The following is a 17,153-nucleotide window of genomic DNA, read 5'->3' as shown; positions in this document are numbered from 1 at the left end:
TGCACTTTGATAATCCCATTTTATGGATATGTTACTGTTTTAATGCAACCTTTTCCTTTTCCTTTTCTACTTTGTTGTTGTTGTTGTAATACTTGTTAGTGTTTGTTCTTTTTTGTTTATTTGTGATGTTTGTTACACTTGCAGAAAACCCAATAAAAACATGAAACTATATTAAACTATATTAAAAAGCATCCAGCACATTCTTTCTCACTCCCTCAATGTTCTGAATCTTAGAATTGGAGAGTTGGTTAGAGTCCTATACTCCAGAGCAGGGAAAAATAAACTTGCTCCGTCTTCCATGTGATAGCCCTTGAGTTATTTGAAGATTGCTACCATATATCCTCTTAGTCTCTTCTTTTCCAGGCTGAACATACCCAACTCTTTCAACTGTTCCTCATAAGGCTTGGTTTCCAAACCCTTGATAACCTTGGTTGCCTTCCTCTGCACATGTCAATATCCTTATTAAATTGTGGTGCCCTGAATTGGACACATTATTCTAGGTATGGTTTGGCCAAGACAGAATAGAGCGGGACTATTACTTCCCTTGATTTGGACACTATACTTCTATTGATGCAGCCTAGAATTAGCTTTTTTGCTGCAGTATCACACTGTTGACTCATGTTAAGCTCGTGGTCCACCAAGACCCCTAGATCCTTTTCATATGTACTGCTAGTAATCCAAGTGTCCCCCATCTTGTATTTGTGCAGTTGGTTATTTCTTGTGTGTTCCTTGCACCTCTCTGTGTGTATGTAGATAAATTAATATTATTGTAATGCTTTTGTCCCTCAAGAGAGCTGTAAAGCATGACTCACCAGCATTTCCAAATTCTCCATAAAAAAGCTACATTTGGAAACTGGAAAATGGATATTTCCTTTTTCTTTTTTTCTGAGGAGAAGGGAAACATACAGAAATAATTAAAGGTTCACAGTCTCTGCTGCTGAGAAGCCAGACTCAGTCACTTAATATTGATAATCGTAACGTATGTTGTTTATGTAGTGCTCTAGGGCTGAACAGCAGTGTACTTTGGCAAACAGGTCTTTCCCAGATGGGTGTTTATTAGCTAATTATGGTAATAGGTAGGTGGGAGGGGGAAGCATTGCAAACTAGGAAATGGTGGACATGGGGTGCTTAATTTGGTTCTCATGCTACAACCCCTCCCCCAGCATTTTCCCATGGAGAGAAACCCTAGCTCCATGGTGGGGACTATAGTTCATCCCCTAACATCTCCAGGTTGGGCTGGGAACATACCCTGTCTGAAACCCTTGAAAGCCCGTCATTGTAGACAATATTGACCCTGACGGACTGATGGCCTGCTTCAGTATAAGGCAGCTTGGTTATGTTCCTTTTGTTTTGATGTTCACTCCAATACAACAATTTGGAGCAAGGCAAAGAGACGGAGGGGAAAACTGGTTCTGAACAGTACTAGGAAATCACTGGAAACTGTTGATAATTTGGTTGTAGATTAAGGCCGCAATCCTATACTCACTTTGCTGGGAATAAATCCCATTGAACTTCTGAGTATACATATATAGCAGGGATAGGGGTTTTTTTGTACTACAGCTCCCACAAGTGACATCAGATGTGGGGTAAGGTAAGGATGTGGCTATAAAGGATAAAGCTCTAGCTCCCGATTCCTCCTTTGCAGGTGGGGTTCACTGAATGTCAGACCTTCTGGGATCTGCTACGCTAAGGAGTTCCTCATGATCCCCACTGTTTGCTTGTTGTGTGAAGTGAACCTGTGCTGCAGAGCCCCTTAGCATGAGAAGGGACTCTGCCAAGCCAAGCCAGGTGGCCTAGGGTGGGGTTAGGACTCCTTTGTGCATTGGTGGTAGGGAGGAGTGAACTGGACAGTTTCAGTTCAGAATCTGGCACATTCCAACCTTGTTTACAGTGCTGCAGAGAATCCTTTTGATTTCATGGGTGAAGTCTAGATGTCACTATATTTCAATGCTGCAAGGAGAGCCTTGCAGCTGTAGGCTCCCGTTGAACTTTTTCAGGTTGGCTCTTGAAATTTCATTTGAAATTAAATAGAATTAAATTAGCTGCAGTGGCGAAACCACAATTGCTGCAATGAGAAGCTTTGCCTGACATTTAAACGTGGTCATCTTGAGCTATAATGTCACGATGCATAGGAAGGAGGGGGAGGGCCATTCCCTCAGGGGACATTTACTGAGGAGAATCACAATTATGTAAAGAGCCGATTTGAAGAGAGACTTATATTTTCTAATTCTCTTCCCCCACACACCACCCCCAGTCTCTGCTGGTTGTTGTTTCAGGGTCTAAGTCAAGACTGGAATCATTGTCTTCTCTCAAACAGTAACCAATCTATGTAGCTTTAGCCTCAGCACTAGAAATCCTGCTTTGAATTTAATGGATTTGGTTAACTGAATGCTATCGCTGATGCCTGCCTATGGCATATTTTTTATAGAGCTCCATCCCGTAACTAAAATCTGATCCATGTTCTCTGCAGCAGGGGTGGGGAAACATTTTCAGCCCAAGGACCACAACCTTCCAAGGGCCAGATGCAAAAGTGGGTGGAGCAATGAATGCAAACTTCACTCTTGCAGGCCAATTTCTGCAGACACTCATACCCTGCTCTCTATCCTTTGTCTAGGGAAGCAAGAGTTCAAGAACACATTCCAGCCAGGCTGTCTATCTGAAACAAGGCTGATGAAGGGGTGTGGCTTGGGGATAGGGGGTGTGGCCTGAAGAGAGTCCCGGGGACAACAGAGAGGCCTAGAGGTCCACATTTCAGAGGCGGTTTTAGGGTAGTGCGACAGTGTGGCTGCACTGGGCGCTGGGCTGCAGAGGGTACCACAGCAATGGCGTAGAATGGAGTGCAAGAGGTGGGTGGGCCACTAAATTTTAGCATTGCACAGGGCGCCCAATGTCTGCCACTGCACATTGAGCCTTTGGGCCTCCCACCTTTGCTCTACACACTGTTTCATTAAAAAGATGAGGCTGTATTTTAACACCCTCATTTTTCATACCCAAGAACTGTGACCCAATGCCATCTTATCGCACAGCGCTGGAGGCTCCTTATCATATTTACTAATAGCAAACCCATTCGCTGAGTGGCAAGCCTCATGCAGCCAAGCCAACAGCATCCTTATGGAAGATGGTACTACCAGCAAGCTTGAGAAAGAGAGCGATAAAAACTCAGATGAGATTCTGGAAGAGGAGGAACTTTAAAGCAACCCACTGAAGCTTGTACATACTCAGAGGCCACGGAACACTGGGTGTCTGTTGTTGGGTGGGGAAGAAGAAGGCTGGGGTGGGGCAAGTATCCTGGAAAGAAAGCATGGCTGATTGGAACCCTGAACAAGAACACTACTTTCCACAACATTTTGTCATAGATGGGCATTGTTAAATCTGCCAGTTTCTATGTTTCCAATCCAAAATTCAGTTCTCCACATTTCTGAAACAGTTCGATTTTAAAAAATAAATCCTCAATTTCAGTGTGATTTTTTCCTTAATGAACACATTTTTGCTTGCAGTTTTAACTGATATACCCATTTTCCTTTTGCAAGCAGTTTCCCCAAATATAACACATTTTGTATGCTATTTTCCACTGTTACGTGCATTTTATTTATTTTTTTGGACTCTTTGCATTATTGTTACCCGCTGGTTGGATAACTGAATTGCAACCTTCAGTCAAGCGCCAGTTTCAAGCAAAAGCTGTGCTTTTTGTTTACGTATTACTTGGAGAAATGCAAATTGGGTAGCCTCTCATTAAAATGCAAACAGATTTCTCCCCCATTCCTGGTCCCACAAATTCTCTCTACTGTGTATTCTAGAGGAAGCCCCATAGCTCAGTGGTACACCACTTGCTTTCAATGCAGAGAATTCTACGTTCCCTCCATGGTATCTCTATCTAGAAGTGCATCTGTCTGTAGGTGACACAGAAGCTTCTAAGAAACCCCACTTTGCAAACTGCTGCCGCAGCCTTAGTAAAAACCCCGTGAAAGCATTAAATGATTCTATTTTTAAAAAGAAAAACCAGAGCGTCCATGCAGTGAGAGAGTTCAAGGGACCATATTCTGAAAAGGAAGAGGGGAAATGGTGAATAGCTACCCTGTTGATGAGCAGAGTTCAACTTCTATTTTAACTAAATGAAGTAGGAGTCATGGGGAAGAAGGTTAAAGAAGCAGGCCAAGGCATACATGGACCCTTAACTAAAGGCGAGGTCATAAGACACAGCGGAAAAGTGACAGTCCTCAGATCTGTCTTCTCTGACTTTGTCCCTGGTGCTTCTAAGTTCTGGAGTGTGTCAGCTGAGCTCATTGTATGTTTGGCCTTCTAGATGGCCACATCCTTTTGAGGCTGAGTTCACTACACACTAAGTTTCTAGTCTGTGGCAGTGGGGTGGGGTGGGGGGAAGGGCAGGTGACCCCCAGGCAAAGGTTTTCATGCCAAGGGAAAGGTTCTGCTCTCCAGCTTTGGAACTTGAGGCTTTCCGCGATGCTCACAACCGACAGCATTGAGAGATTACAGGTTCAAAGAGCCTTCACTTACCTGATGTGCTCACTGTGGGGAAATTACTTCATTCAGTCAGTTCCATTTAGAACAGAGAAGCCTGAAGAGCATTTCATGGCCAAGGGAAATATGGCGGAGCGGAAAAAAAGGACTTTTGATTAAGGCCAAGGCAAAACTACATGGGGATATTTTTGACTGTGTTAAAAATCCTGGCCTTTTTTTTTTAAGGTGTATGTGCTTTTTCAGCACTCCTTGATCAATGCTTTCCTTTCACCTGTTTTACAAGTGGACACTGCAACTTGAATGTTGCACTGTGGAGTGCTTCTGTTTAGCCATCCCCTCATTCAGCACACTTCATTACCTCTCCAACCTCCTGTCCATACAGGTTTCTGTCCCCTGTTGGAGCAACACCCCATGAAGAAATGTTGCATTTGGGGCTTTCTGGTTTAGAAAAAAAAGGGAGAGTAAGGCTGAAGATGGCATAGATGTATTAGAAAATTCACAGACTGGAGAAAATGGATAAGATGAAAAACTTCCTCCTCTCCACTTTCTCCACTCTATGCATTTTCTTAGAATGCTAGAATTTATAGACAGCCAGTGAAGCTGAACGTTGGGAGATTCAGGACAGGCAAAAGGAAGTACTTCTTTACACGGTGTACAGCTGGATAATGGATTTTGCCCCCACAATATATAGTGAGGGACACCAACTTGGACAGCATTTAAAGACAGTTGGACAAATGAATGGAGGACTGGGCCAGCAAGGGCTACTAGTCATGAACTACCTTCACTATTGGAAGCAGTGTGCCTCTAAATACTGGGGGTCTCAGATGCAGAAACCACTGTTGCACTCAAGTCTTGCTTGTGGGCTTTCATTAGGCATCTGGTTGGCCTCTGTGAAAGCAGGGTGGTGGACTAGATGGGCCATTGGCCTGATTCAGCAGGACTCTCCTTATGTTCACCCCATGCCTATTGGCTATATTTGGCCCATTGGGCTATTTGGGTTTCTTTCCCCTTAGAGTGTTTTTTGTAAAGATTATTATTTTTTGTAGTGTTGCACCTTGGTGTTCTCCCCAAATCTCACAAATATCTTCTTCTAGTGAAGAGATGGTCCCGTTTTAGCTTTATAAGAATCGGTACTCAGAGAGCTATTGCTATTCTGCTATATAGAAGTAACCGTTATCATGTCCTCCAGATGTTGATGGATGTTGTAACTCCCATCATTCCTGGCCATGTTGGCCATGCTGGCTGTGACTGATGGGAGCCCTAGCTCAACAATATTTGGTGTACACCACGTTGGATATATGATACAGTCATACCTCAGGTTACAGACGCTTCTGGTTGCGTTTTTTTGGGTTTGTTGTTGTTGTTTAGTCGTTTAGTCGTGTCCGACTCTTCGTGACCCCGTGGACCAGAGCACGCCAGGCACTCCTGTCTTCCACTGCCTCCCGCAGTTTGGTCAAACTCATGCTGGTAGCTTCAAGAACACTGTCCCACCATCTCGTCCTCTGTCATCCCCTTCTCCTTGTGCCCTCCATCTTTCCCAACATCAGGGTCTTTTCCAGGGAGTCTTCTCTTCTCATGAGGTGGCCAAAGTCTTGGAGCCTCAGCTTCAGACTGCCAAAACCCGGAAGTACTGGAGTGGGTTACTTCCGGGTTTTGGCGGTCGTGCATGTGCAGAAGCGCTGAATCGCAACCCGCGTGTGCACAGATGTGCCGCTGTGGGTTGCAAACGCTGTGGGTTGTGAACGCTGCGGGTTGCGAACGCGCATCCCGCACAGATCACGTTCGCAACCTGAGCGTCCGCTGTACTACCTCCTGAATTGCTTGCAGTCACAAGTGACTTCATCTCTCCTAACTTACAGTCACCATGTATCCAAATCTAACAGCAGTGCTTTTTGTCTGGGGTTACTCAAGGGTACGCAGTACCAACACCTTCCCATCCTCATCATCAGCATCATCATTTTTAATTTGTATACCATCTTTCTATCTTATAAAACTCAAGGCGGTTTACAAGCTGAAGAAACAAAAAAAGTACATCTTATAGCAATCTAATGCAATACAAAAATGTGATAATAAAACAAAACTTTAAAATAAGCAACCTACATCAAAAAAGTAACATTCAACAATTATTAGAATAGTATAAAATGATAATATCAGCATATAAAAGTTAAACAGAAATCCACTCAACAGTTACAATAAATAATTTCTAAACTATAATCAATAAAACAATGGCAAGCCACAGTATAGTGGTACCTCGGGTTACATACGCTTCAGGTTACAGACTCTGCTAACCCTGAAATAGTGCTCCAGGTTAAGAACTTTGCTTCAGGATGAGAACAGAAATTGTGCTCTGGTGGCACGGCAGCAGCAGGAGGCCCCATTAGCTAAAGTGGTGCTTCAGGTTAAGAACAGTTTCAGGTTAAGAACAGACCCCCGGAACGAATTAAGTACTTAACCTGAGGTACCACTGTACATAAAATAATACAATACAAATTGAGAAGCCTATCCCAAGTGTTAAAAGTTTGGCACGTACTGTAACAATTTCATGGTGAGCACTGGCACACTTTTTCTAAAGGAAGGGGGGGCACTGTCTAACAGGATCATTGGTGCTGAGTGGAAATGCCATAACTAAAATGCCCCAGGACCAGGAACTCCAGCACCAGAAATGCCCACTTGGTACCAAGTTCAGATGCCAGATCTGACATCATGAGAAGAAAGCAACTGGAGGCAATGTAAATAAACCAGGGGCATGATAATGGGCTCTCATTATGTGCCCCCCTCGTTGCTCCTTAGGGAATCCGGGATTAATCTATTTTTATTGTCTTCCCTCCTAGGAGCTCAGGGTGGCACATATGGATCTCTGTAACCTCCGGTTTATCATCACAACAGCTCTCTAAAGTAGGTTAGTCTGTGAGGTAGGGAATGGCCTAAATTCACTCAATTAGCTTCATGGCTGAGTGGGGGTTCAAACCTTGGTCTCCTGATCCAAGTCAGGGCTGGCCCACCCATTTGGCCAAAGGAGACAACCATCTCAGGCGTTTGAATCTGCCCAGTCCGCAGGGGGGGGGCAGATCCTACCCCCAACACATAGGGACCATTCTGCTTAAGTTTATTTCTGCTGCTGCCTGCCCCACTCCTTCTCGGGAGAACGAGGAGACGACAAAGCCAGCACTTTATCAGTGTTCCTCTCCCCCCTCCTTCTTCCCTATGGATCTCTACTCTCCCCCATTTCCCAAATTCTGATTTCCTCCTCCGCTCATTCCACCTACCCTTGCCTCTTCAGCACCCCCAAGCAAACTTTTCCTCTCCTCTTTCCAAACTCTCAGCACAAACTTTCCCTCCCTTCTTTTTAAACCAGATGCAGACTTTCCATCTCTTTTCAACCCCCCGTGCAAACTTTCCCTCCCCTCTTTTTTTTCTTTTTAAAAAATCCACAGCCACATGTGTGTCTATTACTTTCATTTACTTTAAGGTCCCCAACCGTAATCTGTGGGTTGCCATCTGACTGGATCCTGATCTGATTTTAGGATGTATTTTAATTGATTGCCTGATTTTATGTTAATGTTTTATACATTTGATGTTAGCCGCTCTGAGCCCGGTTTTGGCCGGGGAGGGGAGGGTATAAATAAAAAATATTGTTATTGTTATTGTTAATAATAATAATAATAAGGAGCTGCAGCAGGTTAGTGACAAATTCGTGTGTGTGTGTGTGTGTTGGGGTTCTTTATTTGGTTGCAAACAGACGGATCTCTGCAGCTTTCTCACAGTGCATGCCTGTGCAGAGGTCTCCTTGGAAATAGAGAAAGTTATGCTAAACCCTTCTTGCCATGCCATTATTCTGTGTCCAGGCCTTGTTTTTGTTTTGTGGCAGGTGTGTGTGTGTGTGTGCACGCACATTCAGACACGCAGTTCCCTCCATACCCTGGCAGCCTGCCATGTTAGAGTGCAGGAAAAGTGTTACATTTTGATTCAGCTGCTTGTAAAAGCTCCCCTGACAAATGTGGTTGCTCTCATAATTAGTGTCTATTATAATCATCACTAGGACATGGGTGGCGCTGTGGTCTAAACCACTGAGCCTCTTGGGCTTGCTGATCAGAAGGTTGGAGGTTTGAATCCCTGTGATGGGGTGAGCTCCCATTGCTCGGTCCCAGCTCCTGCCAACCTAGCAGTTCAAAAGCACGCCAAAAAGTGCAAGTAGATAAATAGGTACCACTCCGGCAGGAAGGTAAACAGTGTTTCTGTGCGCTGCTCTGGTTTCAGTGTTCCATTGCACCAGAAGCGGCTTAGTCGTGCTGGCTACATGACCTGGAAAAACTGTCTGCGGACAAACGCCAGCTTCCTCAGCCTGTAAAGCGTGATGAGCACCACAACCCTAGAGTCGTTTGTGACTGGACTTAACTGTCAAGGGTCCTTTACCTTTACCTTTTTTATAATCATCACTGTTTTTATTTGATTATAATGGTGGTGTGGAAGTATGAGTTGAGCCCCAATGTCTATGTTTCATACCTCACCTCAGCTACTAACTCATGAAATGGCCCACATTCCTCCTCAGTGCACCAATCGGTATGGGAAGAACACTGTACTGACCTACACAGGACTGTTGTAAGCATGTCTGAAATAATGTATGTGAAAGCTCTGGGAATGTACAGTATTTCATTTTCCCCAGTGCCTCACGCCTGATGTTGGGGATCCAGGAATGACACAAGTATTTGTCTTTAATCTGAAGAGAATAAATGATGGTGCAGTGACTGTTTCACAGTCCACAGGCATTTTGATTTCATTTGTGAAAAATCAGTTCTGGTTCCTTGGATTTTTATTTTATTTTTTTACATTTTTGCTTTCTGTGGTTATTTGCTTAGTTGCTTCATATCAGTCAGTCTTTAGGATTCACAGCATAAACCTAGGCATGCTTACTCAGAAGTCAGGTCTTGCCCAAAACTTCCTCTCACCCCACTGCTTTCCCCCAGGGAAATTGACCTGTATATTCCTGGCACAGGACAAGCAGAGGTTTAGTCAAGCCCTTAGTCTTGCTAAGTTCAGGTGGACTTATAGTGTGCATGTTGGAAAACAAGATGGCGGCGGCCGGCGCGGACGCGAAGGGGGACTGAGAGGAGGCAGCTCGGCGGCGGGGCGCTCCTTCGCCGGCCCCCCCTCAGAGGAGGCGCCCCGAAAAGGAGGGGAGAAGCCGGCCCAGCTGGAGCCTCCCTCCCCGTAGGGCCTCGCTCCCACCCCAGCCTGGTTTCCTGTCACCCCCCCTCCCCACACCTATTGACATCTGTGGGGCGGCTCTCTCTTTTTTTGGGGGGTGGGCCCATTTTTGGGGGGAGAGTTAGTCCTCCTTCCTCCCTCACCCCCTCCCTTGTATTTCTTTTTTTTGGGGGGGAAAGGTGTCTGTTCCCCCACCCTCCAGTTCTGAAGGGGAAGGGTGTATATGTGGGGTTTGGGGGCCCCCCGCAATTGCCCCACATCCATCTTCCTCCTTCCCCCCCCTAGATTGGGGTGTTTTAAAATAGGCATATTCCTCCTCCCTTTAATATCTTCCTTATATCTATCTTTCACCCCCACCCTTCGATTTTGGGGTCTGCTTAGCATTCCAGCCAACCCCCGCCAAAAGGAAGGGGCTTTAAGACTCCTTTTCTCTTTCTCCCCTTTTTGAGGCTGGCATTTCCTCCCCCCCCCATTCAACCTGATCCTCTTCCCACAACGGTGGGATTTGGCAGCCCCAAACATCTAAAGCAAAGGTTTTAACACCCCCACTCCTTTTTCTTTTCCTCTCCCCAGCCCAACTTGGGGTGTTTTAAACTTAGGCATCCCCCCTAATTATTTTGCTAGCATAGTCTCTTCTTTGTCTGACCCTTTCCCCCAATTTAAAGAAGGGCTTCACCACCTCTCCTCCCCACACATATTTGGCTCCCCCCCCCCTTAAGAAAACCCACAACTTGATCTCTTTAGGATCTCTCTCTGCCTCCCGCCTTGGAACCCTACTGTGTTGGACCCCCCCCCCCAGCCTCCCTTTTGCTCTGTTGTCTTGAGGTAGCTCCTCTTCTTTCAGGGGACTATTAGTGTTGCACCCCTCCGACCCAAAAGTCCCATTAGATTCAGTCTCTCCCCGCCCCCCGCCCCCGCTACCTTCCAACATTATATAAATTGCAACCTAGGAAGCTTAACATTCTCCCTCCCTTGCTTTCTTTGGGTGACTTTTCAAAAGTATCTGAGGTGCCTCCCCCCCCCCCAAGAAAAAAATTCCCACCGTATTACAAAGTTACTGAAACTTTTGCATCAGCCCATTTAAAAGACAATTTCTCTTTATCCTGCTGTGCGTGGATTTATTTTTCCCTGCTTGTGGGGAAGGAGTGACTCTTTCCCCCCCCCACCTCCCCCTCGGCCGCTTCTCCCCACCCCCTGGAGAAACCTTACCAAGGCGACCCCTCAGGCTGCTTCCTGAACACTTTCTCTTCTCCAAGCAAAGTTGGGCTGCCCACCAAATCTGAATTCGCTTGTGGAAAGCTAACACCTGTCTTGGAAAAGGATGTCAGAGAACCAAGCCAACCACCACCAGCACCCAATGAACAATAATGTGGGTGGTAGGGCCCCTGCCGGAAACAACCGTGGGGTCCGCAACCTCAACCAGAACCCCCTCATCAACGTACGTGACCGCTTGTTCCATGCCCTTTTCTTCAAGATGGCCGTCACCTACGCCCGCCTCTTCCCACCTTCCTTCCGTCGTATATTTGAATTCTTCGTACTTCTCAAGGCCCTGTTAAAAAAAAAGAAAAAAAAATATAGCGTGCATGTTGTTGTGTGTTGTAGTGGTTAAGAGCGGTGGACTCGTAATCTGGGGAACCGGGTTCGAGTCTCCGCTCCTCCACATGCAGCTGCTGGGTGACCTTGGGCCAGTCACACTTCTCTGAAGTCTCTCAGCCCCACTCACCTCACAGAGTGTTTGTTGTGGGGGAGGAAGGGAAAGGAGAATGTTAGCCGCCTTGAGACTCCTGAAGTGGAGTGAAAGGCGGGATATCAAATCCAAACTCTTCTTCTTGAGCTAACAGCGGCAGGGGAGTGGAGTTTGCTTTGATCAGCCCCTCTGGTAACTCTTCCACTGGTCCTGCGCTCCCTCCCAGTCCCTGCTGCCACCCTCTTCCAGGTCTCCCATGTCTGCCTCATTCTGGAAACTCTGCATAGGGCACTCTTCGCCCTTGCTGTCACTTTCCCCCAAGCCAGTCTCTTCCAGGTGATCTTCTTCCTCAGTGCCAGCCTCCTCCTCCTCCTCCTCCTCCAAGGCATCCCTCATCCCCTGTATTCGCTGGCACCCTCTTCTGCGCCATCTTGAGTATGTCTTCTTCTTCTTCTTCTTCTTCTTCTTCTTCTTCTTCTTCTTCTTCTTCTTCCAGGCATCTTTCCATTTAGGTGTGACTGCACACACACACATTGTGCTTAACCCAGAAACAGCGGCATAGTGTCAGTTGTGGGCGAACACATGCACACCAGGTGGGGAGGGGGCACCAGCCTAGCCCTTGCTGCAGGAGCGATCCCACCCCCACCAGAACAAAGTGAGCTGCCTGCTCACCTACTGGGCAGAGCCCAACTGGCCAACGCTGCTCTTGGTGGGCAGAGAAGAGTACCTGGCTGTGCCGCACTGGGGTTACCTGCATGGGAGCACCTGGTTCGTGCCCACTGTCCAGATCCCTTATAGGAGTTCATAGTACATTTTGCAGACCTATTTCTGCAGTAGATAAGGTTTGTCATCCGGCAAATGTTATCTTAACTTTCTCAGTAAGGGGGCTCTGTCTACTTAGCGTACCCTGCTTTATACTAATATGCCCCATCAGGTGCTTTTTTGGCGTGATGACATCAGCAGACCTCTGTGTGTTTAATTACATTCTTAATTACAGCTCTGTATTGAATTAGAGACCTATTATGCATAGGATAATTGAAACCCTGCTGAGACCACCGTCTGCTAACATCTAATCGTATCCCACAATGTATTTTCTTTCGCTCTCCTTCTCTTTGCTAAACTTTAAGTAATGAAGTAAAACACACACATGCACACTCCCTAGTATTTTACATAGGATGATTTTAATTAATTGACATGAGAAATATAATTAGGGATGAGGCTGCAAGCTGAATATCCCTGAAATAATCACTGGGAAATGAATCTTATTTTGGGGAGTAATTAATGCTTTCCAACATAGCTGTTGCAGTAGCATAGAGATGAGGAAGCGGGAGAGATTTGGCTGCTCTGAAAGTTGCAAAGAAATTTGAAAGCTGCAGTGTGTGTGATTAACATGCTGTTGAAGATTTGAGTTCAGGAAGATCTCAGATCCAATCCACAACACCTCCAGGTTGGTCTGAGGAATTATCTGTATGTTTGCAAAAATGGTTTTATTATTTTTAGAGCATGTATCTTTTATATATTTTTATCACATTGTACACTGCTTCAATCACTTCTGACTGTGAAGCAGTTTATAAATCTGTAAAATGAATGAATGAATAAATAAACAAACGCACTGTACATCACCCTGAACCCTTCGGGGAAAGGGTACAATAAAAATGTAAATGAATGAATGAATAAATAAGTGTATGTGAATGGTTGGAGCATACGGGATATTTATGACAAGGAGACGCTGGTTTTGAACATTTTAGATCTTGCATAAATTGACATTCCTACTTTTCCCTTCCTAGAGGCAGCATATTGAACCACTGGCGGTAGGATCTAAAGTCTTCCTAATAAAAATAAGAAATGTAAATAGTGGTTCTGAGACTGAACCACCCCCCTGCCCCACCCCTGAGTCCATGCTAAGCAAGTCTTTGCTTTGGATTGAATCGAGGCAGGGAGTGCAGGTGGTAATAAAATCCTTAACGGTTAAGCTTCCAAGTGGACAAAGAACCCAATGGGGAATCCAGCTCCAGGGATGGAGATGAAAGAATTATTCCCCTTCGGTTTTGCTCTTCAATCCCTTCTTGGTCTGACGCTCCACATTCCAGACCTCCTCCCCACCAGTTCTCAATCTGATTTTGGGGAGGAGGTAGGGGCTCTGCCTGGGGAGATATTCAAGATTCAGAGCTTAGCATTTTTATTCTTCTTTTAATCACTTTTAGCATCAGGATATTTTTTTTCTTGCCTCCTAAGTCTTGGCCTCCTTCCAGAGAAGTTGCTACACAAAGGTCCTGAGAATTGTGTGTGCAGGTTTTCTTTTGTTTGAAAAGCATTCTGGGGTTATCTGGACTCTTCTCTCTGTTTTTATTCTGTCTTAAATCCTTTCTGCCCTCCCCGGTCTCTGAGCCTTTGTCGGATATGAGTGAACTTCTCGTTTCAGCCGCCTAGCACTGACATGCAGCTTTCGTTTCAAAGCCAAGCGCCTGATGTTCCTTTGATTGCCGGTTGATTCGGCGTCCGTCATTTTCCGACTTCTGTAGCTGTTGTATCTCACAGCCGATGTCCTAGTTTAAAGTAAAGGCCCCTTTTGGGGTGCCATAATATCCACGGGAAAAGAATCCCTGTTCTATTTCCCCTTTCTGGAACCAGACCCACATAAATTCCAGAGCATCACTGGGGAGATATTTAGTTTACTGACAAATAGAGATAATAAAATACCCTGAGTGAGATGTATATGTGGGAATAGGGAGAGGTGGTTTTTTGTGGGGTGGGGGGTGGGATTCAGCCAGCTGCTGAATTTTATAAATTTATTGGTGATATCCACTTAAGTCCTACTTAGAGTAGACCTACTGAAATTTAACAAAATTTATATATGACTTGATTGTGATTTTTTTATTTAAAAAACCTAAGTGATTTACAAAACATTACATTCTTGAAAAAACATAGGTATTTAAAAACATTCAGAAGATTATTAAAATAGCAGCAACTAAAATGAGTTAAAACACAGTTACTTTCTACATGTCTAAATAGGCTTGTCTAAACAAATATGTTTTAAGCAGGCAACAAAAAGAGTTCAGTGAAGCCACTTGCCTAACATCAATAACTAGGAAGTTCCAAAGTGTTGGTGCTGTCATACTGAAAGACTTATATACTGTATAAGACGCACCAGACCACAAGACGCACCTAGTTTTTGGAGGAGGAAAATAAATATTCTGAATCCCAGAAGCCAGAACAGCAAGAGGGATCGCTGCGCAGTGAAATCCCTCTTGCTGTTCTGGCTTCCGGGATAGCTGCGCAGCCTGCATTCGCTCCATAAGATGCACACACATTTCCCCTTACTTTTTAGGAGAGAAAAAGTGAGTCTTATAGAGCAAAAAATATGGTATATATATATTTAACAAATCTCTGCTCTGACCACTATACCACAGTGGCTATGTAAAAGCCAGAAACCAGGCCTGTTTGAAAGGATATTTGGATGAAACTGGGACATTTAACTAGGGCTGCATTCACACGGCAGATCATTCCATTTCCTCAGGGTTTCCCTATCTGATAATTTCTGCATTATATTGCAGCTTTCACATGATGTAGAAGCCACTTCTAGAAATCTAGCAGAATCTAGCGGAAGTTTGGGGCTCATTTCTTTGTTAATTGCTTCCAGAAATAATCTGCTTGTAACCGCATTAACCCAGAAAATTGCAGGAGTAAAGTGATGAAAACTGGGGCAGTGTACCAGCATACAGCTCTTTCCTGCTGTTTTCATGGGTGAATCATGGGGTGTGGGGAAAACAGAAGCACATATGTGTGGAAAAGGTGGGGGTATAGCCATGTTGCCCGATGGTATTAGTTCTTATATCACACCATGTCCGCTGTTATACCGGCATGCCACATTTAATTTCATTCATATCGGTCCAAAGGCCGCTGTTACATACTGCAGTGTGGGGTGTATGGAGTGTTAGGGGAGGGGTAAGTACCTCTGGTGGGGACATGTCATGCTCCTTCTGGTGTAGTTTGTCCACCAATGGTCCCCACTCTGCACTCAGCTCTCACCTGTGGCTCCAAGAAGCTGTCAATATGAACAGCTGCCACAGCCCAGGAGTGGCTTTGACTGGTTGGCTAAACCAGGCAATTATAGCTGATGGGTCACAAACCCTCAGTGAGTTAGGGACTTCCCTGCATGCAAAGACAGACTCTGGTGGATTGAGTGGACAAGACCAATAGTGGGTCCAACCATAGGCGTAGCAAAAGGGGGGGTAGCTGCCTCTCCCTAAATCAAGTAAAAAATCATAATAACTAACTGACCAATTGTGTCACAGATACCGTATTTTTCGCTCCATAAGACACACTTTTTTCTTCCTAAAAAGTAAGGGGAAATGTCTGTGTGTCTCATGGAGCGAATGTGTGGTCCCTGGAGCCGAATTGCCCAGGGGAGAAAAGCAGGTCATGCTTTTTTTTTTTTTTAAAAAAAAGAGGGAAGTGGGTGTTGAAACAAAGCCGCTGATCGGCAAGTGATCGGGAGCAAGATAAGGGACACTAGCAATAAAGGAGGCTGCCTGGGAGGAGGGAGGTAAAGACAGCAAACTTGCAAGGAGTGGAGACAGGAAGACTAAAGCAATGAGGAGAGAAATTAGAAGAAAAGGAGGGGCAAAAAACTGTTCCAGCTAAGGAAAAGACACTAAGGCAAACAAGAGGAAAGGGGGTGTTGAAAGGAAGCAGCTGATCAGTAAGTGATCAGGAGCGGGATAAGGGATGCTAGTGATAAAGGGGACTTCCTGGGAGGGAGTAGGTAAAAGCACATGGATCCTCAGGATTTTTGCATTGGGCCACCCCAAATTCACCATCAGAACACATAGCATGTCCATGGCTACAGCCTGCACCAAAAAAATCACGCACCCACTGTTTCATTCAGAATAGTTTTTTCCTTGTTTTTCTCCTCTAAAAACTAGGTGTGTCTTATGGTCAGGTGCGTCTTATGGGGCGAAAAATACGGTAGCTTGGTTCTGCCCCCCTAACATTGATCCTGCCCACCCTAATATAAATCCTGGCTACACCCATGGGTCCAACGGTCAAGAAGGTGGTTTCTGCACATGCTGTTGAGAAAAATGAGGGCTCGTCCACCTGGATGGTGCCTTGTACACCTTCTTCCAGCACCTCCTGCAACCAAGCTGGTGCCAAATGTCTTGCTTTCTTTTCCTTTGGACCACATCAGTGAGACCGTGTGTGTGTGTGTGTGTGTGTGTGTGTGTGTGTGTCTTGTTGTCTGGGCAGCCCATGACATCCACATACTGCCCAGGCTTGTGCCCCAGGGAGGTTGCTTTGGTGCATGAGACAGTCGCCACACTCCAATAATGGCTTTGACTGGCCGGCTAAACCAGGAGAGGGTACCCAATGGGTCTCAAACCCTCATTGAGTTAGGTGCTCCCCCTGCATGTGAAGGCAGGCTCCTGTGGATGAGATCAAAAGTGGGCCGAATGGTCAAGAAGGTGGTTTCTGCATGTGCTGCAGCAAGAAGTGAGTGGTAGATGGGACTCACCAGCCTGGGAAGGTGGCCCACGTAGAAGAAGGAAAACACTGATTCTAAACTGCCTTGGGGGATATCTTTGGGAGAAGAAAAGGCTAAGGAGTAAACCCTACACAAATCTGGAGTGGAGTCCCTAAGATGGTTGGATGGCACCTTGTACATCTCCTTCTGACAACTGGTGCAGCCAAGTTGGTGCCAAACATATTGCTCTCCTTTCCTTTGGAACACATCCAGAAGGGCAAGAGGGGGCTTTGTCATCTGGAGAATTCAGTACCTCCATCC

The 17,153-nt window shown here is 45.5% G+C and overlaps 1 protein-coding gene across 3 annotated transcripts in view; it reads left to right on the top strand.

Moving 5' to 3' along the window:
- The window catches only part of TMEM132C (transmembrane protein 132C), a 265,766-nt gene that overhangs the window by 15,932 nt on the left and 232,681 nt on the right, over positions 1-17,153 (top strand). The window contains exon 1 of one of the 3 annotated variants that reach the window (XM_053369924.1): positions 7,358-7,374. The exons of the other annotated variants lie outside the window; for them this stretch is intronic. Within the exon in view, the coding sequence (XP_053225899.1) occupies position 7,374 (1 nt within the window). The 5' untranslated portion in view covers positions 7,358-7,373. Of the gene's footprint in view, positions 1-7,357; positions 7,375-17,153 lie in introns of those variants that run through there. 3 annotated transcript variants of the gene reach the window in all.

Source organism: Podarcis raffonei, chromosome 16 (genome assembly GCF_027172205.1).
Source record: "Podarcis raffonei isolate rPodRaf1 chromosome 16, rPodRaf1.pri, whole genome shotgun sequence".
Taxonomy (NCBI): domain Eukaryota; kingdom Metazoa; phylum Chordata; class Lepidosauria; order Squamata; family Lacertidae; genus Podarcis; species Podarcis raffonei.
The sequence above is the reverse complement of the archived record's forward strand: the minus strand, read 5'-3'. Positions and strand labels throughout refer to the sequence as shown.